At 41.2% G+C, this 23,884-nt stretch overlaps 2 protein-coding genes and 1 long non-coding RNA gene across 4 annotated transcripts; 2 read left to right on the plus strand and 1 right to left on the minus strand.

The window, feature by feature from the left end:
• The first annotated feature begins 8,640 nt into the window (after positions 1 to 8,640).
• On the plus strand, positions 8,641 to 10,992 carry dlx2a (distal-less homeobox 2a). The gene is made up of 3 exons (XM_053439893.1): positions 8,641 to 9,259; positions 9,648 to 9,832; positions 9,963 to 10,992. Exons 1-3 carry the CDS (start codon positions 8,956 to 8,958, stop codon positions 10,287 to 10,289), a joined length of 816 nt encoding a protein of 271 aa, XP_053295868.1. The 5' UTR covers positions 8,641 to 8,955; the 3' UTR covers positions 10,290 to 10,992.
• Positions 10,993 to 13,050: 2,058 nt separating this feature from the next.
• On the plus strand, positions 13,051 to 22,764 carry LOC128456279 (uncharacterized). Its single transcript, XR_008341816.1, has 2 exons — positions 13,051 to 13,242; positions 22,530 to 22,764. It is a non-coding gene; the product is annotated as an uncharacterized LOC128456279 (long non-coding RNA).
• Positions 15,939 to 19,907, minus strand: dlx1a (distal-less homeobox 1a). 2 transcript variants are annotated; one of them, XM_053440372.1, is made up of 4 exons: positions 19,763 to 19,907; positions 17,969 to 18,561; positions 17,490 to 17,686; positions 15,939 to 17,233 (listed from the first exon to the last, which is right to left on the minus strand). In XM_053440372.1, the coding sequence occupies exons 2-4, from the start codon at positions 18,276 to 18,278 to the stop codon at positions 16,982 to 16,984; spliced, it is 759 nt and encodes a 252-aa protein (XP_053296347.1). In that variant the 5' UTR covers positions 18,279 to 18,561; positions 19,763 to 19,907; the 3' UTR covers positions 15,939 to 16,981. The 2 variants fall into 2 exon arrangements, with proteins under 2 accessions (XP_053296347.1, XP_053296346.1); XM_053440371.1 differs by having other exon boundaries at positions 17,490 to 17,689; positions 19,763 to 19,906.
• Positions 22,765 to 23,884: the final 1,120 nt, after the last annotated feature.

Genomic DNA, 23,884 nt, shown 5'->3' on the forward strand with positions numbered 1-23,884 from the left:
AAACATGCCTTGTTAACATGACCAGTACACACTGGGGGTCCAGACAGAATAGACAACAATCTGTTCTGACACCAATGAGTCCACTCTGGCATCTTTTGAAAAGAAGGGTGAGACAACAGATTTAAACTGGTAAATGTGCAGCGTGCAAGCATGGATATATATTGATATTGTACGTTTTAAAACATACGCTGTATAGATTATATATGGATGTGTGGATGTTTTTCAAAAATTCCTCCAGTTGTTGTCCTCTATCCTAAATCTCTGACACATTTTATTTCCAACTACTGCGCAGTCTCTTAGCTCTATAGTCCAGATTTTCCAGCTCTGTTCAGTATCTTAAACCTCTCGATCTAATGAGCTAAACGAGGTATGTAATGGCCTTAACCCAATATAGCACTAATTACAGTGCATACCTCCACAGAGGCCCAACAGTTCCTTACAATTCAAATCAGCTGCTATTCCCTGGGAGTTGGTAACAATGTTGAAAAGCCCCCCCCCCTCAATGTTAAAGAAAGTAAAATAACATTCCTGGATCCGTCCCGTGATCTGGATCCACACCAAAATTTAATGGATCCGTCCCCGACTCAGACCGCATCCTGTCATGTTTCATGGAAATCCGTTCTGTTGTTCTAATCCTTCTCATCAACAAACATAGAAACAAACCAGCGGACAATATAACATGTTTAAATTATGCCCCTCAATCTAGTTCAACATTTGTGAGACACTAAATGTAAATTGACTTTTGATAATCTTGATGGTGAGCTGATCAAAACAAATTAAAATGTTGAAATGGCAGATGGACACATTATATCACATATATGGCCCATGTAGCCAAAGCTGTTGTATAGGAATCTGATCTATAGAGACATTTTTCTTTAATTTAATTTCATGCAGAACTGTAAATCTCCGTATTTTCCTCTATTGAGAGACTTCTGTTCGATCAGAGTGATTCAAGTCATTCAATCTATCCATGGTGAATAAAGACAAAAAGGTCAAGTTGTTTGCTTCTGTGTGTCCTCGTGAGTGAAAAAGGTGCGTAACTTGGTCTTTATGTGAATGGAAGCCACATACACAACACTTTCATGTCTACTTCTGCCCTGGGTGGCTGCGTAACATGAGCTGAGAGAGGAGGTGAACCTGCCCGGCCTCGTATTGTCTCAGGCCAGTGGGAACAGAGAGCCTGGGGGGACGGTGGCGGTCGAACAGGTGGACCCCTGCAGGTGATGGGGCCCTTCTTCACAGATTAGCTGCACTTTTGATCGGACAAAATGAACACAGACTTGAGAGAAGTCTGTTTGGCCCCGCAGTCAAATCAGTGGGGAAGATATTAGGTTTCACTAGAGAGTTTAAGCCCTTTACATAGTTCACTGGTTGAATTATTGGGGTAAGTTAATGAGTTAAAGGTCAAATTAAATAACACATTCAATATATAGTTGCCTATCAGTTATGGAGCCTGTATTATATTGCATCTTTATGATTAGATTTGTCTTTTACTTCTAAAGCTGTTTTACTTATCAATGTTTTAAAGCTACAGACAAAGAAACATGAATGTAGGCTTCAAATTTCCCACTTTAAATCTTTTTTTAATTTCATATGCCCATGCAGAGAGTCATAGATCCAGTTATTGCTTATGACTCAAATCACCCATTTTGCCACTTACATGCTGAAATTGTTTGGTTTCAGGAGCCGTTAAACTCAGATCCTGTTCAGACAGAAGGTCCGGCTTCTTAAATTTCACCGACGACATAACAGAGACTGATGGAGGAAACCAAACCCAACAGTTATCAGAGAGGCAAGGAAACATGTCCAAAATGCACAGATGGCATCGGCAATTTGCGAATGTGCCCCGCCATTAAAACATAGTGATGAGTGCAATGCAGTGTAAGTCCAGTCTGATTTCGAATGGCATTTACGTAGACATACAATGTACATTCCATGCTGTTGTAGTAACGCTGTGAGGATATAGTCTGTTTTGCAATGTAGACAACTCACGCCCTCCTTGAGAGGGATAGCAGCAGTGTTAATGGTTGGGTTTCACAGATTTGCCGCCTCCATTCACCGCTTATTACGTTTTAGGAGCTAAAGAGTGGGTCAGAAAGGTCGGCTCCTTCAGTTTCAGTGCAATGAAGCGCTGGCAGAGGAAACCAAACCCACAAGCTATGGGAGAGGCAAGGAAACGCGCTCAAAATGTACAGTTGGTATTGGCAAATTAAAAGACGCATTTAAATGTTGGTGCCTTGGAATAAAGCCATATTGATTACCACAAATAAAAGAACTGATAATATACTGGCTAAATAAAAACAAAAACAGTTGGAGTCTGACTGATAATGTAATTCATACAGTTCAAAGTCATGACTTGTTGACCTGAATAGCCATTGTAAAACTAAAATGACTGTTCAGCCTGCAGCGTTGTAAACTCTTTGAAAGAAATGAGTGGTATCGATGTAATTCAGCAGTCTACCTGAGTAAAAGTAATTTAGTTCAAATCAAATCATCTTTGATTCAGTGTCACTGAAGGGTGGGGATGCTGAGTGGCCATAGAAGCTGTGTCTGCATCAGTGGCTGCGTTTAGCACAGCTTTAAATCGCACTGTGTGAAAGTGTGAGCAGCTGATCCTGTCCCTGTTGTGACAGTGGCCTGGTCCTTTGTGGAGGGACCATCCGCAGTAAATCTGCTCCACTCCCCCCGCACAAAGGACCTCTTCCATTTATGGCTCCTGGGTGGGGGGTGTGCCGCTGAATCAACAATGAGGGGTGCAGGACCTTGCAGACCTCTCTGAATTCTTTCTCAGGCAGGCTGCACAGATGACACAGGGAATTCTGGGGATTCCTTTATCAGGGCCCGCAAAGTGCAAAATCATTTATGCTTAAGGGCATAAGAATGGCCTGTGACATCTAATATTTTATCATGGCATCTTATACTTAAGAGCTTTTACATGAATTTCTTATCTTCAGATCAATTCTAAGCATGTGGAAGATTGCCGTCTATCACAGAGAGTGAACCTGACTTATGGAACAAGATACAGCCCATCCTGAAATTAAGAACGCTTTCAACCTTTAAACATTTTAAAAAGTTGATGTTAAACCTTCCAACTTCCAGTTGCAATTGTTTTCTACAATTTAATTCTTATTTTACAGTTTAGGGCTTATTTATTTTAATTGTAGTGTCTGATAAAACTGTATTTTATTTAGATTAATTAATTATTTATTTATTTTAGGATTTAAAGTCATGTTTTAAATGACCTTTACTTTGGTGAATTGAGACATTGTTTATTAGAATGCTCCAATGTTGTTTATGTTGGTGCTTTTTTCCCTCCTCTTTCTCTATCTCTGTAATTTAACATTGTTTTAAATGAGTGTCACCCTTGAATGATTTCTGAAATATAAATGAAGGTTGTATAAGTTATTAGCAGACTGTAGATAAATCTAGCATTACAGGGATCTTCAACAGAGACTGGCCCATTGCGGAGCATCAAACTTTAACCTTCCATCTGTTACTAGGGCTCCAAACTGAAGACTTCCTCTCAATTGTTATCGTCTACCAGCACTTTGTTGTTAAAAATAGCTTCTCATCAGAGAAAAAGCTGCCATGACTAATTCTTAGGAAACACATGCTCGATCACGAACAACCCGCTGAAGGTCTCCAGCTTAGACTCCGCTCGTGTCCGGAGCCGTGCAGAACAGGCTCAACCTTTCTAACTGAGAGGTCAAGAAACAGTCGGCAGATCATTTCCCTGTTTTGCAAGAAGCACAAAGATAAATGTGCACAGACCCTGCACAGGATTTTTTTTATTTACCTCCTCTGTGTCCGTGAGCTTAAAAACATATGGAAACACGAGAAGAACGAATAATCCGCCCACTGTTACGTTGGTTTTGTTTGAAAACATTTCAACTTTTAAGCCTGAAGCTGAAAATGTTCATGTGATTTGACTAAAAGGGTGAGTTGCCAAGGTGATGAATGCTCCAATAGACCCAGCAGGAGCTCGGTGGAGAGAATCCACCAACAGCCTAATCACTCTACTGAGCCAGAAACCTGCCTGCGTTAAACACAACACGACCATTACTGCACCTGCTGACCCTGAGTACAGAGCACAGAGCAGAGAATGCAGTACATGATGAAAATTGGATTCTCTGTTTTACCAAGGTCAAAAAAGGTATATTTTAATATCATTTATATGCATTTAAAATCAGTAGACCTCAAGTTGAGTTACACTGAATCATCATCTCAGCTACACATCTGAAAAAAGTCAGCCCCCTTACGAAACCACATTAATATCGGCTATCTACGCAGATTTTTATTTGGATCTGGAAGCTGCAACGTGCAAATTCACCACTAGATGTCACCAAATTCTATGCACTGAACCTTTAAAGTTATCTTAATAGGAATCAAATCTGAATTTTGAGGAGCTCAGTCTAATATCTGATTTACTCTTCCTAACAAAATAAAGTCAATAAATAAATTACAACATCTTAAAATGTATTAATATCCCTGGCAGAATATGAGATAAGGCCGCCACACTGTGTCAGAACAAAAGCATTAGCTTTGAAATTCTGTGGCATCGATCAATCGGGACCCATGAACTTCTCCCATCTAACTACACATAGAGAAAAAGAGCAAACAAGACTTTAAAGCTGAAAACCAAAAGCTGAAGAAGAAATGCATTTGTACTAAATCTTTTTGAGTCTTGCCAACTTCTGTCAGTTGAGATCATTAAAACATCATCATCATTATCATAGTTCTTCTTAGGATTTAACACGATCAATAGGAGTTTGTATCTAAATAAATATGTTAATATTCAGTGTAACATCTTTCTTCCATCCTCAGCCTGTCTTTTGCCAGTTTAAATACACAGAAGACACTGTGTGGTCATGGAGTTCCAGCTTGAGCTCTTCTACTCTATTAAGCAATAATGACCCTCAATGCTCACATCATAGATGTCAGCTGCTGTTATCTTTTGAGTCTCTGCAAAATAAACAAAAACAAGCATAGAAAAATAAATAAGAAGATGTCCAGTGATCAATAACTCAACTCAAAATGTCAGGGCTGTTATTTTTCAATGGAACTTCCTGTTTTGTGCATTTTGATTCCTCGAGACACAATGTCAATATGAGCTGCTGTTGTGACATTTCGTGAGCATGTTTTCTCTTCACAACCTTTCTTATGGCAGCAGCGTATAGGCTGTAATTAAAAGTCGATTGAAAGTGTAATTATACAAACCATATATAAAGTTCATAAGAATGCTTCGAATACAAGATGTCAGAATTACTTTATGTACGTTTGCAAACTTTTATTGGATTTTTAGATGTTATAAGCCTCTGTGAGTTTACTTAAAGAAAGAATATTGTTTTAATGTTGTTTGGATTATTATAAAAGAAAACTAGAATTATAGAGAGAGAGTTTAGAGTTATTTCCTTGCCCATATCCTTCCATTTAGTTTCGTGGTAATCTGTCATATAGTTTTTGCATAATTCTGTTTAATAACAGACAAACGCATGATGGAGGTAAAGATTATGGACATTTCAGTACATGAGGGAATAACATGTTGAATTCTTTGAACTGGTAATAAGTATCATCAGTTTGACATCATCTTTAATAATGTGAAGCAACTTATCAAATTTCTCTGCCACCCAAGAAATATTAAATAATGGATCGGTATTTCAAGCATTAAGCTAAATTATTGATAGCAGAGCAGAAGACAAAAAGAAGGCGGGGCATAGTCTTTTTGTCCTTCTCACAGCAAACAATGATAAAACAATAGGAACCGGGAGGAAACATATAAATACATACACATTAGTACACAAACGTTATGTGAATGTTGTTCCAAGAGCTGAGTCAGGATCCGCTCCTGTGTAAATGATCATTTGGAATGCATGATAAAAGCTGCTTACATCATGTGTCCTTTCATTTGGCATCATTTCCATTTCTTTGAGCACTGGGGTGATTATAACACCAGCTGCCCTGCAACAGAGGGGAAACCATTAAAGATTAAAATCATAATCTGCAAACGGACATTACGGCCATCACAACAGGAAAACTTAAGCGTAATGCAGGAATAATGACAATCTATGTTTTTAACCTGTGGTCTGTCCTATTACAAGTGTTTAGGCAAATCCTCACAGTTGACTGTGAACTGTAAGATATGTAAAATACGATGAATTCTTTAGAGGAATCTCCTTCTTCTTTCAAAAGACTATAACAAATATTTACATTTACACATGAAATATCATCAAAAGTTGAATTTAGAAAGATATATATGTATTTTTGAACCCAGATTACTGCAATAATACTTTCTTTCTGTCAGAATTCCCCAGCCATCGAACAGTCTAATCAGCTGAAGCTTCCATGAAAAGAATCTTGATTAGATGAGATAATTACTCGCATGACTTCCATTGTCAACTTCTACGTGACTCCGGATGCAGGATTTCTGCCGGGCATCTGAATGCAGAGACAATGCCGCACTGATGAGCATTGACATAGAGACCCATTGGCCCGTGGCAGGAGAGGATTACTTGTCTTTTCAAGGAAACAATGGGCAGACGGTACTGTACTGGGTGTTGGGGTCCTGCCGCAGGACAGCCAGAGAAAACTCATCAGAGAAGCCCTCAATCACGAAACAATTAGAATACCTAGATATGACCAACTGTGATTAGAGCTTGGCCTTTGCTGGTTAGTAAAGCTTTGGTCAGGATATCTCTCCAGGGGCGTTTCAAACTTGCGTGATTGAATGTGACTTCAGAAGACATGGAGGAGGACCAACGTTGTGTGTCTGTAATGCAGCGAAAAACAAATGAAAGAAAATTATGGATGAAATCGTGGCTGAGAGGGTTTATTCATTTTGCAACATGAGCATTAAGATTGATTTTAAGCCTCCAGTCGGGAACAACCCTGCAATAGTCGTAAGGAGCAAATCGGGTTTAAAATCGGCCTAATCATCCTGTAGTGTGCAGCAGCCTTTAGTCCAAAGCAACAACAATCCTGTGAGAACTTCCTTAGATTCTGTGATAGGCTTTGTACAGGAAACTGCAACAACACCATGGTCGGAAACCCCCTAGCAAGGCTGCATGCCACTATCTTTGTTTCTTACTCTAGAGGTTAAGAGGTGACCAGAGCACCTAAACCGGTTTGTGGGATGGTGGTGGGGGTTCGAACTTGACCTTATCACTTAACTTTTATTCATGTGTATATGCAAAATGAGCACTTAGTCCATACGGATTGATATGGAAATAATTATGTGGTTTGGTATTCAAGTATTGATACCCGAGCCCCAGTTTGTCAGGGCCTGTTCTGATAAAAAAAATTTAAACCATAATTTGTTTCTCATTGTTCATGGTTCGTGTTTGGGTCCGGTTCTGGTTACCTTTGGGTTCTGACAGAATATCGCAGAAGTAATGACAAGGACATACATTTTTGTAACACCTCGTACAGTAATATATTTGTAACTGGACAGAGAAAATGTTATGATTTGGAGACAAAACAGTGAATAAGCCATTACTTCTCATCAGATCAGGCTATAAAAGTGTATTTCTTTTCCTGGGTGTTGAGATGAAAAAATAACGTCATCAGAGTCAAACAATAATTTAAATGGTCTCAGACATCATTAATAAAGGATTCAGCAGCAAAAAAAGCTTTCAAATGAATCACCTTGTGACAGAAGAGAAAACACTTTTCTTCTGTCTCATCACTACTATGTTTTACTTTGCAACACAGCACTCCTTGTGTGGACAAAGGAGCATTGCATCTTTCTGTAACTGTCCTGTTATGTCTCACTGAAGCTGTAGTCATCATTTAACTGATCGATAAGAAGCCATTTCAACATATTACTTGTTAAGTTGGAGATGTTAAAATAAAAGGAGCTGTGCTGCCATCTTGTGGTTGGGGACACAGACACCTGAACATCTCACGTCACCACAGCAACTTGTGTTCTGCAGTAGAAACCTTTACGATGAGGAACGAACAACATTTTGCAGTTGCAGTTTTATAACACACTTCTGTGAGCCTCTAAACGTGGTGGCTGATGGGAGATGGTTGCTATGGCGACTCATCTTCTCCTCTCTTATGCATTAAATGCAAACAAAGAGATGGAGAATGGCTGTAGGTCCGATTCCCAACACTTGGGGGCGCCGCAGCTTTCTCATTCAGGTCACCCAACTCAACCCTCTGTCTCAGGCGCAGGCTTTGATTTTGTATCAACACCCTCGTCGCGCTCTATGTGTGGTTTTGATTCATTCTGTTACTGTCACATAATTGTCTGATAACGTTTAAATCAAATTTCCATCAAAGATTCTTGTGGTTCCTCCCAAAGCACGTGCTGAAAATTCATATAAATTTGCTACATGACAAGCGTAAAATCCAAAGGATAATGGCCATCAACCACAAACCACAGAGCCATTGAGAACTAATTTGCAGATGTGTATTACATTCATCCACATGTTCCTGTCATATTTTATCTCGTGTGTGGATGATTACGCACGGGGATGAATGTCACCGGGCGGAGAAGTGACCTGTTGGACCCGCAGGTTTCGGTCACGGTGCCTTTTTCTCTGACTCTTTTTGGCGATGCTTTGATGAAGACTCTCTGCAGGGGCACAGACCTGAAGGAATAATGGAGGGTGGACGCGGTGGGGAGTAGTCAGCGGGGCAGCCCTTACCCATTGGTCGCCTCAGACACAGTAGCTCTCTCCCTCTCGCTCTCTCATAAATGCGCTCCCACCGCCGACCGTATCAGATAATCACAGGCCACTGAGCGAGGGGACACACCTTCCGCAGACCTTTTTTTTCCTCAGTGCCACAGTTTAACCAGGGAATGCGTTTTGATTTCCACGGAGACGGGGTCATCAGTCCGTGATTTGAGTCGTGTTTTTGCAGCTCGCGAGCTCCGCAATTTTGACTCTTTTTTTTTTTTTTTCCTTCCTCCTTTGCGCGTAGGTTACGAGACTGCTCCGCTTCGACGCGAGAATGACCGGGGTGTTTGAGAACTTGAATACCGATATGCATTCGAACCAGATTACCTCAGGCAATTACCACAGCTTGCACAAATCGCAGGAGTCCCCGACCCTGCCGGTGTCCACGGCGACGGACAGCAGCTACTATAACAGCCAGCAGCCGGGTCACTTCGGCCAGCTCGGCACCTACCAGTACCACGGCGGCCCCACGAGCACTGTGGCATATAACGCAAAGTCCTACGACCTTGGTTTCAACTCAACATATGGTGCATACAGCGCATACGGCTCCAACCCCTCTCCTACTCCAGCCGACACAGGTAAGGAGGATCAGAAATGATTTTTACGCAGTTACATAAATTCTCAATGCTTCTGTTTGAGGCCAAATTTCTAAACTTGCTCATGACACGAAATGTCTGCAGAGCAAGTTGGATCATGCGTAAAAATAACTCGAGGATAATTAGTGTCTGGACAAAAGTTACTTGGCACACACCGATCTTAAAGAGACGGGCAAGGGCTACGTGTTCAATTATTTATTTAAAATGTAGTGCTTGTTGGTTACATAGTCTTTTTAAATATTGTGTTAACAAATTTGCTATTGGATGTGGATCTGCCAAGAATAACTGGAGCCCTTGAAAAAGCATAACTGTCTCCATTAGAACTTTTGCAAAACCCCTCATACCAAATGCGTTTGAATGTTCCCTTCAGAGAAAGAAGAGAGCGAGCCAGAAATCCGGATGGTTAATGGAAAACCAAAGAAGGTCAGGAAGCCACGAACCATTTATTCCAGCTTCCAACTGGCTGCACTTCAACGAAGGTTTCAAAAGACGCAGTATTTGGCTCTACCAGAACGGGCCGAGCTGGCAGCTTCGATGGGCCTTACCCAAACACAGGTGGGTCGCACACTGTCACATGTTGATTGTTTGTCTACTATGAAACGAATTTAAAACGGCCACAAAAGGATTCTGGGCCCTAGAAAATATCAGTTGTGAATTCCATGCTGATATTCTGTTTCTTCTCCAGATCAAAATCTGGTTCCAAAACCGTCGCTCCAAGTTCAAGAAGTTGTGGAAAAGTGGAGAAATGCCCCCAGAGCAACACGTTGCCTCCAGCGAGTCCCCCCCGTGCGCGTCTCCGCCAACTACTGCCTGGGACTTTCCACAGACTCAGAGAATGAACATTGTCAACTCCAGTTTACCTCAGAGCTGCAGCCCTCCCAACACGACTGCGCCCTCGTCCTTTTTGGCGAACTACTCCTGGTACTCAGGCACGAACTCTTCGGTGCATCTGCAGCCTCCTCTGGTCCAGCACCACCACAACTCCGCCATAAGCGCTGGGACGATATTCTGAAAATTACAATAATAATAAAAAAAAGCATCGGGTTTAAATCGGACGATACTGGTGAAATAAACGAAAAATGCCATTACCTTCATTTTGCAGACCTAGCGTGTGCGCAATGCGAACTTTACGCATCAAGGAGAAGTTAATGGAGCCAGACAGGTTCATGGACCATGTAGACACAAATTTCTACAGTTATTTTTGTATTTATTTATTTTGTGTTTGTCGAGGGATGAATGAACCACTATTACCCAAAGCAATCACAGCCTGGGCTTGTGCCCACTTTTACGCGGACGTCACTTTTTTTGCCATTCCTGCAAATGATAAAACACCTACCGCAGGACGAGCCTGTCACAGATGTAGCACAAGTTAACTGTATCGTGCCTTTTTCAACATGACCTCATTTTGTTGTGAGATGATTAAAAAAGACAACTTACCTTTATCCATAATGTCATCAGTTGGTTTGAATATATTTTGGGGGGTAAGTGTGTGAATCCACGTTTGTAAATATTTTACCACAGCTTTTTTGATGACGCTTTGACTGTTTTTTTAAGGCTATTGGTGCAAATCCATTAACCACCGTAAGCTACTGATTGTCCCTCCCTCTGATTTTCTTGTATCACCCTTTTAATTGTATTTTGGTCTTATTTATTTTAGCAGTGTTTCATATATGGACAGACGTTATTTAAATAAAATGTGTTCTGTGCAGAGCCCATCCTTCTGTTTCTATTTCTTCAAACGTGTCAGTGTAACACGACATTCTGTCATTGAGCAGAAATTGTGTGTTGTCTCATTTCTTCTAAAATGGTCCAAAAATAACACAACTGCTCAGGGACTATTTTTATTCCCCCGAGCAGTAAAAATAATACTTTTATTTAAGTCACTGAAAGGTAGGCATTTTTTTTAATATAGATTAAATGCTGGGTTAGTGCTGCATGAATTAGATTTTCATTTGCAATTGCTCTATTTCAGAAAATCTTAAGACATCCTAGTTTGATATTGCAAACAAAACTAGTAAAGACTAAATATGCTAACAAAAAAAATCACTTTATTGGTATACACTGTTACAAACATGCAACAGTTATTTAGTGTGTCATATATGTTCTATATGAGTTGCTTAGTCGCTCAGAACTAGCTTTAGGCTAAGCTAACTTTAGTCATGTCAGACTTTAGGTGTACTTGATAGGTTCCACTGATCAAAGGCCACTTCTCAAGTAATAAGATGTTGTTTGTAATTACACGAGCGTGTTACGGCGCCATCACAAGCGTGGACACGCACAAGATGATTCCTCGCTGTCTGTCGAATTACATTTATTTTACCCGGTTCCGTCAGTGGATGATTATCCGAGCGGAGCCGGAGGTGAGCGGGGCCGGAGCGGGGCAGAGGGCCGGGGAGCGGGCTGGGAAGAGGAGGGGGAGGCGACTACACGCCCTGGCATGCAAGGGGCTTCCAGATGAGGGTGGGCACGACCGAGCCCGGGCTCCTCAGACTGTGTGGAGTCACTCTCCAGACGTTTTTATGAAGTCAGCCTAACAAGAGAGACAGAGAGAGGAGCTGGCCCCAGCACAGCCCGGAGCGACTCCATCATGGAAACATTTCTCACAACTCTGTGATCTCTGAAGAGGAGCACATTGACCTACATTACTGGTTATGAGGCTGCTGGGGCCTGGAGGCTATACGCAGGGGCACGTCCAAACACTTCTTTCGCATTCACTGCAACTAGGAAATGTATTTTTATTATAATGTATTCCCAGAGCCGATTAACAGACACGCAGATTCAGATAGATACACAGATCTCGCTCACCATCTCTCCCATTCAACCCACCACAGGTCATGAAGTGGGATCGTTTGTCCATAATTAGAACTGCTCTGTGTTGCTGCAGCTCCGTGGTGGAGCCTCCTCCCCGGGGCTGACAGCACCAGATCCCAGACAAGCAGCAGCTCCGCGCCCCGACAACATCACACCCAGGCTGCATGTGCACAGCAAGGCCTGTGTAGGTTTCACTCCGTGTTACTGCACAGAGAGAGGAAATGCATGATGTCAGGGCCTGCATGGTGCACCGTGGACTGAGATGACACAGCTTTAGCCATTCATGTATAGTTTATATGGGCAGATTTCATAACACTACTTAAGTCAATTGTTTCTGGTTGTTAATCAATAACACAATTAAATAAAATTGCATTTCTGCCTGTTGCTCCACGTGACTCCAGTCATCATGGATCAGCTGCTGTGGTTTGCCTTGTTTTTTTTCTGTCGCGTTTCTCTAGGCAACTTGTAAATGCCATACCCTCTTTAATTTATACCCTGATCTGTAATTTTATCCACATTTGCTCCGGTTTGAGCATTCTGGCTTTCAAATCTGAAAGCCTGCAATTACTATATAATTCTTCGCAATTTTAGATGTCCTAATAAGGGATGCAATCTGTCCTTTTTTTTGCACAAGACAATTTCGCTGCTATTTCAAGCGTCAACATTGTCAAAGTTGCATGTACATAATAAATGGGAATATCAATGCATAGTTTTTAGCCCTAACATCTTGACTCGAATGGTAATTATATCCGCGTGGAGCCGACGCAGAATTAGCCTGAATTGCATGGTGACTGCTGCTTTAAATTTTTAAAAATTACTCATAATTTCCCCCCAAAGATTACCAAGATCTCGAGTGCACAATGTCATCAGCGTAATGAGGAGTAAACATTTATGCTAATAATCTACAGTTTTTCCCCCATCAGCTATAAAGAGGGGGAAATAAAGCAGACATTTTCCAGTCATATTCTGAACTCTGCTGCTGTAGCCGAGACCAACACATGGGACACATTTTGTGGGATTTGAGCGCTCATGGTTCATCTGGGTCCGGGCTGCAGGAGGATGATGAAGATACTGCTGCGGCTCCTCTGCCTCCTGCTTCCTCTGAGCCTCCTCACGTGGAGCCGCAGGGCCCCTTCGACACCAGGGGCTGAAAGGTGAGCATTTTTTATTTCTTAACTTTTTTTTTAATTGGAAGTGACGCCTGGATGCATTTGAAAAAACCAAGTCCCCCACAGGAAGCAGATCATCGTCGCAGGCATCCATCCACCTCTCTCCCTTTGCTAGATCTCATGCATTTGCTTTTTTCCTTTCAATTCTTATTCAGATCAATGAATGACGCTGATTATTTGATGATCCGTGCTACTTTATTAATAGTGAAATCTCACGTGTGTCTTATGCTGTAACTTTGAAATCTGCTGCCGAGGAGCTTCTTTTGGGGGATTATATAAAAAAACTAAATATTTTTTAAAACGTGCTGCAGCTGAGAAAGCAGCTCACACCGGGAGGAAATGTGAGGAAGGGGAGACACACAAGTTGTGCTTTAATTCGCTGGCTGCTTTCATTCCTCCTGCTTTGTGCTGTCGCTAATTTTGCAGCCTCTTCGCATTGACAACTCATGTGATGTACACCTGCAAGCAATTTGCCAGCCCTATACACATAGGCTAGGTCTCAGGGAACAGTGACGAAATGGCAGCTCACCTATTTCGCTATTTTATATATTTTTTCTTTTCTCTCCTCACGGCAGCGGCACATTTCTTTCAGAGCACTATCTCCTTTGTCAACGTGGAAAAAAGAAAAGATCCTCCATGTGAAAAAAAATTGCTCATAATTACCTCAGAGATAGGAAACTGCATTAGAATAAATAAGGGCGAAATGACTGTAATTATGTTGGGTTTGATGGGCTCAGCTCGTATAATCAAGAGGAGAATACATCGAAATAACACTGACCCTCTTGGATTTGCAGCTGCGCCTTTCTGGGGCTTAGGTAGGCATATTTATGTTCGCTACAGCAGCCACAGCACAATTCATATTCTTTTTTAATGGTGTAAGGCTGCATGGGCCTTGTCTTTATACAAGATGCTTCACATAGGACTGTCTCCTATAGTATCTTCCCTTTTCATGTTATAATAACATGGGGAGGCTGCAGGGTTGAAGCTTTGCACAAAGAGAGAACATTATAGCTGAATAGAGCTTTCTCTACTTCTTCCAAGATACTTTTAGTTTAATATTATATATAAAGGCCTGGTAATATTAATAAATCATGCTGACGTAGATTATAATGAATCCGTATTGTGATGGCCTGACTCACACCTAAAAAACATACATGGAACCCATTTAGAAGTAAATGATGTGAGGTGATGGTGTTATATGTTAACGAGATGCTGTTGTTCAGACCGTTAAAGCTGCATCAGATATACCATTAGAATTACAAAGTATTTATATATGCATGTGGCAGCAGGAGGAGCTGCACATTTGCAATTATTTACTTGTTTTCATTCTTCATTTCTTACACAAACAGTAACATGTAAGAAAAATTATTTAGGCTTATATCACGAATTTTCCATTTTTTATATTATTTTAAGAAGTTATAAAATTATTTTCGTTTTCTTTTTGCATCTCCTTATTTTCGTCTTCTTAATCTTGGTTTCATTTTTAAATGTACATTTTTCCTTCAATTTATTTTCCACTTATATGTTCTCCAATATTGACAATTCCACCTGTGTCTAATGCAGGTCACTCTATTTGAGATACATTTGATTTAATACTATAAAAATACCTAAATAAACCCTGACATTTATATCAAATTAAAACAAATATAAATTAATAATAATAATGTTGTTTAATAATATAAATAATTATGATTTTTTTTTTTCATAATAAACAAATATTTGCCATCAGAAGTTTAAACGCAAACACAAAATAATGTGTTGAATTTTTCATTCGAATAAAGGATAGGACCATGACAAATTTAAATGTGATGATTAACTAAAACACTCAGTGCTGAAGCGAGTCACGGGACAGACTGGATAAAGTGCATTCGGCCCAAACAAGGAAGCCTTTTGAACTTTCCACTTTCACTGATCTCCATCTGATCTGCTCCATGTCCCGCTTTGCTCATCCACTCTGTTATCTTTCTTTTTTTTTCCCCTCTCTTTTTTTGCAGCACCTGCCTCTTGTGCAATTATTCACTTAACACACTCAATTGATCTCTCCCATTCACTGCAGAGGATCTGGATGGTCAAAGACAAATAGAGGGAAGTTTTTTTTGTTTTGTTTGACTGCGATGGAGAAAAGTTGCAAAGAAGAAAGGACCAAGTGATGATGTTGAATGTATGAACCGCAGCTCTCCCGCAAGCACCATAACATGAGGGATTATCAGCCATAGGATTCACTGTGGTTTCTCCACTATTTATCATTAAAGCATGTGCCATTTTTTATTTTCTGTTATATTTCTAAATGTAGCCGAGCCACGTGTACTGACGTTATCTTGTAAATGCTGATTTATTTATTTTTTACATGCAACCTTAGACTTGTATAATTCCCTAGGTCACTCGAGAGCTTTGATAACATCTGCAAGCAGTGAGCAGCAGCAGCACAGAGCCATGTAAACGCTCAACATAACCATAAATCTAAACGAGGAGCCTTTAGCAGCTCACAGTCGCACTCACACGCTGCCTGCTTCAATGCGACCAACATGATACTGCTTTGTGTCAGCTCACATTAGACCTGCACCACGCTGAAACCTTTCTTTTCACACGAGAAGGAGGCTGCGTGCAGGGTGCCGGTGCACGGTGGGTTGCATGCAAGGGAGGGGGGAGGGGGGGGATGAATCAGACACTTTTTCTTGACATAATTTAAATCATCATTTTACTGCTTTTGAAACTTTTTGCACATTATGTACATAACCTTCAGCAACAGATCAATAAATTAAAGTGATCAATACAAAACTAAATATTTTTTCCCTATTTTGACCTCAACACATCTGGACAAATACATAAAAGCCTAAAACCCTGTTTCACAGCGTATCCAGTACAGCACAGAAAAAGAGAAAGAAAAAACAAATCTGAGAAATTATGTACAAAATACAGTGACACATGAGCTGCTCACCCTCAGGATATTTTTTTTTTCTAAAGCAGCAAATCGTCAGGCCGTTTACATTTTTCACATAACACCGGGGCACGGCATAGAAAAGCTTTTGCTTGCATTAGTGCAGCATTAACAACACAGTGTTGTTATTTCAAACACACTCACGAAATGAACACAGACTGACCTCAACAGAAGAAACTAGCCCGAATAATTTAACTTAAATAACAAACACATATATAAACAACATAGTAGCAATTTGAGGCTTTGAACAGTATGCTCTGTGGTTGTATACGAGCTGGATGCGTAATAGTCGGATGGATGGAATTTATAAATCGTTGTAACTCCCCTTTGAGGCCGAATCGAATATTTTAACTGTGGGTGGATGCAGATTGATTCTAGGGCCCAAACATCACCTCTGACCAAACATCTGGCCTTAAACAAACACGCGTTTTCTTATAAACATGTAGCCTACAGCTTAACAACAGAACAACTCACACAGATATGGTTAAAAAAAACGCTAACCGACACAAAGGTGATAAACGGCAACCAAAAAAAAAAAAGATCCATTTGTCTACGATCCTCGCTGACCGTCACCGGCTTGCCGCATTGCGTGCCTGTTCAGTCTCTCAGCTCCTTCTCCTTCTTCGCTGTTTGTCATCATCCGGTAAGAGGAGGCCTCGGTGTCAGCTGGCGGCATGCGGCAGCAGACTCCCGGGGTCGGTGTGGTGCATTACCAGTGCTGGGCCAGTCTGAGCCACCGTCCTGACACAAGAGCCACGAGCAGAGTCGAGGGGCTGAGGTCTGTGTTCACATGAGCTGTGACTGTTGCATAGACTCTTGGTGCGTGGTGGGGTACCATGAGGTGTAGCTCGGGATGTAAGACCCGGTCGTGCCCACTGAGGTCTTCACGGTGGTCGGCGAGCTCCAGACAGGTGGCACCGTGGGGGAGCCGCTCGAGAGTCCGCGGCCAGTGGCCAAAGCGGCGACGTCAATCGTGCCGCCGCCTTGCTTCATCAGTTTCTTGAATTTAGATCGCTTGTTCTGAAACCAGATCTTCACCTGGAAAGATAAAGAGGAAACAAGGATGAGAAAATTGAAACTAAAGATAAATAATAGACAAACGGTATAAAAGGTTTTAAAAGGGAGGTTTTACGCACGATTTACGCACGAAACAAATTTCATAAAACAAAGTTTGATCAACAAAAAAAGTAATAATAGTCATTTAAATGTAATAATAATAAGCTAGTGTGTGTTGCTGAAACAATGGATGCTCCAGCAGAGTGAAGCTATTTGTGAATCTGTCTCGTGGACTTGCCTGTGTCTGAGTGAGACCCAGCGACGCTGCGAGCTCAGCTCTCTCCGGTAACGCCAAATATTGGGTCTGCTGAAATCTCCTGTTCAGAGCTTGAAGTTGTAAACTGGAATATATAGTCCTTGGTTTTCTGATCTTTTTCCCTTTGCCGTTGAATCGAACCTCTCCGCCTTCGACCACTGTGTTTTTCTCTGTTTCTGCTGCTGGAGACAAAATAAAGAAGCACAGAGAAGAGAAGGAAAAATGAGGAGGCAGTTGTAGCCAACAGTGTTGCGCAGCAATAAATACTCCAGCGCTGTACTTTCGTATAATTACCCTTAATTGCATACATTGTTTATAGCGTTACGCAATAAATAATTACCGAGCCTAATTCCATCGTCTGGATCGTCTTTTTTCGGTGCAACGTGGATTGCATGGAGCAGACAGTCGTGCTTGCGCGTAAAGTTAATATATCAGATGCAAAGAAGCTGTGGTTCTCTTACCTGTGTCCTCTAGCCGCGTCTGTGTGAGTGCCGAGCTGTTTTGGTAGGTCTGTACTGTGCTCAGATATGGACTGGTGGAATGGCTGCCGACGGAGTTTACGTATGGATAACCCAGCGATCTGGGGAACGATGAGCCCGGACTGTAGCTGTCGTGCTGGGTATGACCTGCAGAATGTAAACAGTGCATGGGATAGTGTCCGTGAGACATGGACGAAGGCGACATTTGTTGACTCGGGGGTCCAAACTCCATGAAAACGGCTTTTCCTGAGGCAGGGCTATTAAGACTTTCTGGAATTGTAGTCATTGTCATCTCTTCTGGCGGTACCCCTCGTCTCGCTTTTGTTGTTTTCCTTCTATGATCTCAGAGAAGGACGAGTCCCAATTTAAGCCGAGCAGATTTTTTCTCTTTCCATTCATAAGAAAATGTAGTTTGTCCCTGTGAAAAGTCCTAGGTATGATGCTGTGGACCAAGACAAACTCGCTCAAAGGTTTGAATCTCGGACTCATGAATATTCATCGAGGACTGTCGCTGATTGGTCCACTCTCTCCAAGAGGGAAGCCGATTGGCGACGCTGGGGCTGGGTCCGAAGAAGCTGATAAAGTCAAGGAAAAGCACAAACCTCAGATTTACACTGGCATGTCAAGATTCACTATTATTATTACTGCTAGCATTATTATTATTATTATTATTTTTATTATTATTATTGAAATCCCAGTCTTTAACAACATTGATTTTCTAGGCAATGAAATATTACGTATTTTAATGGGTATTACATCTTTTTCTGGTGCAAATGTTTCTCAGCACTAAATCCAAAATGTTTTATTATTTAATCCAACGTGGTCATTTATTTAATTACAGGTCTTGATAATAAGGTGAAATGTGCTCTGTCTCTTTCTGTTCCCTTCCCCCCCCCCCCCCCCCCCCCCCCTCTCGTCTAAACGTCTTTTAATAAAGTTAAATAATATTAGCAGCCTCGTTAAAGCTGCTGCTGCTGCTGGCCATGCGCTTTGATTAAAGCTTTTCTGATTAAAGCTTCTACTTCTCTATCAGGAGGGAAGTGAATTAGCATAACAGTGCTGTTTAATTTTCATAAGTAGCTCTGTGATTAGTCATGTATTTAACACTTAGACCGGCTCCAGGTCTCAGTTACACCTGGCAACAGTTTTCCCTCAAGTCAAATGAGCAGGGTTATTGGTGCAGGTATATTTATATATTTATAGGTCTATTTTACACCTGAAAACACATTACAGCACCACAACATATATATCACATAGACAAGTAAAACTAAATGTTTGTTTTATCTGTGTGGCGATTCATTTACTGATGTTCAATTAAGTAACAGTGATTCAAAATAATCTATTTAAAAATTGCACGGCACCAAAAATCCTCTTTTAATTATTTTTATGGATATTTTTATATTCTTGTGATATACAGTATAATTTTGTTTATTTACTTGTTTAAAAAACACAACCTTATCTCCTTATAAAATGCTCTCCATGCGTCTTTACGCACCCTCCATCGCGGTGGTTTAATGGCCGCAGTTCTGTTAAACACTGGCACCTTTTGATTAGCATGAGTCTAAGTGAGGTTGGGGGTGCGGCCATGCCTCCCACAGCCTAACAAGAATAATTTACTCGTGGACATTGGATTTAATTGAACTGACGACTGACGAAACTGGAGACATTTGTCTTGAGCGGCCGGCTGCACCTCAGAGCTGCGGCAGGCCATGTTCAAATAAAGCAGTATCTTCATTTCAATCAAGAGGGGAAAAAAAGCAAAGTTTGTCCACTTACTTCAAAATCAAATCAAATCATGTGATGGTAAAGATAAATCCGGGGTCACAGTGGCTCCACTGGCCGCTCCTGGCTGAGGAAGGAGCAGCAGGAAGTCTCCAGCAGCTCCTCGTGTTATCAGGAATCATTCGCAGGCTCCTCTTCTGCTGGTGCGCGCACGGAGCAGGAGAGGAGCCAGGCTGCTCCATCCGCGGTCCCTCCATCTCCACCTGAACAACAAATTAAAGGCAGTTAAATTCCACCACTGCGATTATCAGTGTAATTACATAATTGATCTCAAAGCAGAACCTCGACAAGTTGCAAAATCTGATATGAGAAGCCCGGGCGGTGACATCACGACGCGTGTGCCACAGTGTGCCAGGCGGCAGCGGGCGCCTGGATTTAAAGATTTCTGTGAAATATTTGGGCTATAACGAAAAGCGGGTCCCTTGCCCCCTTAAAAAATAGGCCAATTTGAAGTGATTTCTCTCGAATTACTTCGAGGGAAAAATGCTTCAAGATTTCCTCTATCAACAACGACGATGATAATGGTAGTAAAACCAATAATTATCATCTTCCAGAACAGAGGACAGATTTTTTTTATGGGTGCTTGATGGGTGCGACTGATAACTGTCATTATTTTCCCACGATTATAGTATCTACAAACTGAAACGCGGCTGCGAGCAAAACCATTAACAGAGCAGAGGCTGAATTTGCAGCAAAATGTAAAATAATACCACAAGAATACGGCTAATTAATCCGGGGCTGTTTTATTGTTGGAGTAAGTGTAATGTGGGGCTGCTATTCATCTTATTTTATTGTTGCCAAATCAATCATTTACAAACCTGAGGGATTAAATGTTTATTTGAGGAGGCGTTTCTCGGTTCCCCTGATGACATGACCACTTTCTCATATGAATTGGACTGTGGCTCCTCGGTGCGTGTGGCAGGAGGGCAGCGCTCCGTGCGGGGGCCACTGCTGCGGGGCCTCTGGGGCTCTAACCACCCCTGCCACACTCAAAATAAAGTCCTCCATGCATGGCTGGAGCGCGGAGGCAGCACTCGTTAGGGCAGCTCTGTGGCTGAGGGTGTTTTAACACCTGCTGCTCTTCACCTGAGGGCGAGAGCAGAGGGGAGGGGGCCGGTGGGTTCGTGGAGGGGGGGAGTGGAACGGGCCAAGATGTCACAGACTTCGTTTCGGCCCGGTGACAGAGAACCCTCCCCAGCTCTACCAACCCACATTTTAACAGCACCTCCTAAATGATCCAGACCATGGTGCATTGGTAAAGCGTGCGTGTGATCCCTGCAGACTCTGCATGTGATCAGTGATTAATTATTGTCATTGGGAACAGTTTATGTTGTCTAATTTCACTTCCTCGTGAAGAACATGCTGATGCTTTAAATCCGTGTGAGGGCATTGAGGCCTTTATGTCATTGGATTTGGCCATTTCAGCTGATTTTGAGTAAAACATTTCTTTTAAAAGTAACATTTCTAACATTTTTTTTCTGTTTACTGTGACATAGACTCAAATAATCATAGCCCAACCCAAATATACAAATTCATAGGGCATAAAACAATATCAATATTTAATGAATAGCAAGCACGCCTATCACATAAGTCCAATATATATCAATATAAGTCTTATGCCATGTACGAAGGAGGTTTAGAATATATTTGATCCACCCTCAGGTTTGTAAAATATGTTTTTAACTCTCTACTTATGAAGAGTTTAAAACCAAAATCTTCCCTCTAGAGCAAAAATCATAAAATAAATAATAATGTGACAATAAATCATGATAATTATCCATTTGACTGATAAGAACATTTTTATCTTGATTTTGGTATAAGTTGTGGCCAAAAAGCCCAACTCTATTAATAACAAAAAATTAAATAAATAGTTTCCACACTCTGTTATATATATATTTTAACATCAATACAGTAGCTCATCCTTTCTCGTGGGCTCGTTCTGGACATTATCACCAACTCAGCTCCAGATGCAGAAACGCCACGCTGAAGGTTGCTTTCACTTTTTTAAAGGCACTGGATCAAACAAGTGAAATTTCCTTTTGTTCTGCTTCCTGTCTGGTTTTGCTGCTCGCTGCCATCCTGTAATTTGCAGCGTTCAATGAACGCAAACTAGATGCACCACAATTAACTGGAGTCAGTGTCTATTTTCCTGTTCAGTGTGGCATCAAAATGTGAATTGATTTTGTTTACTGAGCTATGTGTAAACACAAAATTGAAGCATAATATCTGAGAAAGGAGATTGTTACAGTGGTTAATTGATTACATTATCATAAGAGCCAGGAGAGAGACAAGGAGAAATAAAATTACATTTTTCTACTGTTTTAGAAAATATCAAAGAGTCTGAACCACAAAAATGTAATGTCTTTAAAAATACATTGACACTTTTGTTTGTGTGATGATCAAATTTACAGCTTGAATTTGTTACCTGCAGGTTAAGACCCGAAATTAAATTATAGTAAGAAACAGTTCAAAAATTGTAATTTTTTCCACCTGACCTAAAGTAATTCAGATGATTTGATTTCAAAATTAAAATTGTTTGTGTTTCTCAAGTGATTATTACCAGCAAACATAAAATTTTTTGTTAATCATTCAATTAAAAGATTTGTCAGTCTTCAGCTTGAAATGCTGACTTGAATTGAAACAGATTATGCTTAATACATTTCACTTAGAAATATGTAGAATTTTTTTTTGTAGACAATGAATAGTGAAACATTGATGGTGTGTTTATGCAGGAAGTAATGTTTGTTTGGTTTGTTTTCAGACCCCGATGGCCCTGTGAGGAAACCGCTTCTCATCACTTGTGGATGTTCTGATCCAACAATCCTAGGACTGCAAACCCGGAACTCTTCATTTTCTTTTTTCTTTTTAAAAAAATATCCTTGATTCACCCTCACACAGGAACTTTACAGACAAAGAAGCCCAAGTAACTCTTTAATTTCCAGCACACGACGTCGCCAACTGCTAAAACTTCTGTGAATAAAAGGAGGGATAATTAACACATGTGTAATGGGATTTCATTCTGGCTACTGCAGAGCTGAGAAGTCGTATTTTCAACTCCTCTCCCTCTTTCAGTGCTCTCTCCTCAGAAAAGCCGGGGTCACAGTGTGGAAAAGCCCCCAGCGAACTGGTAGAAATGCAGTCCCCATTACAGCAGCAGCAGGGGTCAGGCCATGGCAGCAAGCATCCAACCTGCCTGAAATTGGCTGCAAAATGACCAATTACCTGAGTGAAGGCTGCGGAGAAAGAACTTGGGGGGAAAAATATGGCTTTTACTTAATTCAGCTAAACTGTAAAAGAAACTAGTGTCACATTGAGGCTTCATACTTGCCACACGTTAAAGTGCCCCACTGGCTCAGAAAAGATCTGCCCAAGAAAATGTTCAGCTTACAAGAAAAATAATTTCACTGAAAATGTCATAAGCTTGTGTGTTGAGGCGAGAGAGCTGGATTGTGTAGGGATGAGCTGCAGAATTATTTCACCATCACTAAAACAACGATTCATTACACATTTCTACGTGGAGCCCTAATTGAATTAATTTCCCTGCAAATGGAGAACATGCAAATTCTGAGAGCCGGACTGCTTGACGTTCAGCTGCCACTGCGCCTTTAGTCTGAAACCCCCTTTTTAGTTTTTGTTAAGAGTTAAGTCTCCAACAAAGACAGGAAGGAGGTCAGCACTCAGCCAACACCTGAATGCGCCTCTCTTTATTGTGCTCCCCTTGATCCCCACGGTCTGTGCCTGTCATTAGTCTTAATGATGGAAAATTGTCATGTTGATACAAGTCTTGCTCTCCCCCTCTCGTCTTTGTATAAGTAGAAGGTGGAAGCTCCATTTGTAACAAAGTTCTTTGTGACTAAAAGCCGCGGACATTGCATTTGTGCTGCGGGAGGAAAAAAAGGCTGTAGATGCTCTTTCCATAGCTGGGATAATTATTCCTACTGTGACCTTAATGATTCGCTCTGTTCATCCTGCATCTCATCCACGCGCCAGGCCCTCAGCAGAGCCCTGTGTCAGGGAATATGAAAAACCCATATAATGAAACCATTTTGGCTGATGGAAAAAAAGGGCTACTGAAGCTGCACTTGCTACAAAGACGGCTCAATTATGTGAGTAATT

The sequence above is a fragment of the Pleuronectes platessa genome, chromosome 14, assembly GCF_947347685.1.
Source record: "Pleuronectes platessa chromosome 14, fPlePla1.1, whole genome shotgun sequence".
NCBI classification, from domain to species: Eukaryota; Metazoa; Chordata; class Actinopteri; order Pleuronectiformes; family Pleuronectidae; genus Pleuronectes; species Pleuronectes platessa.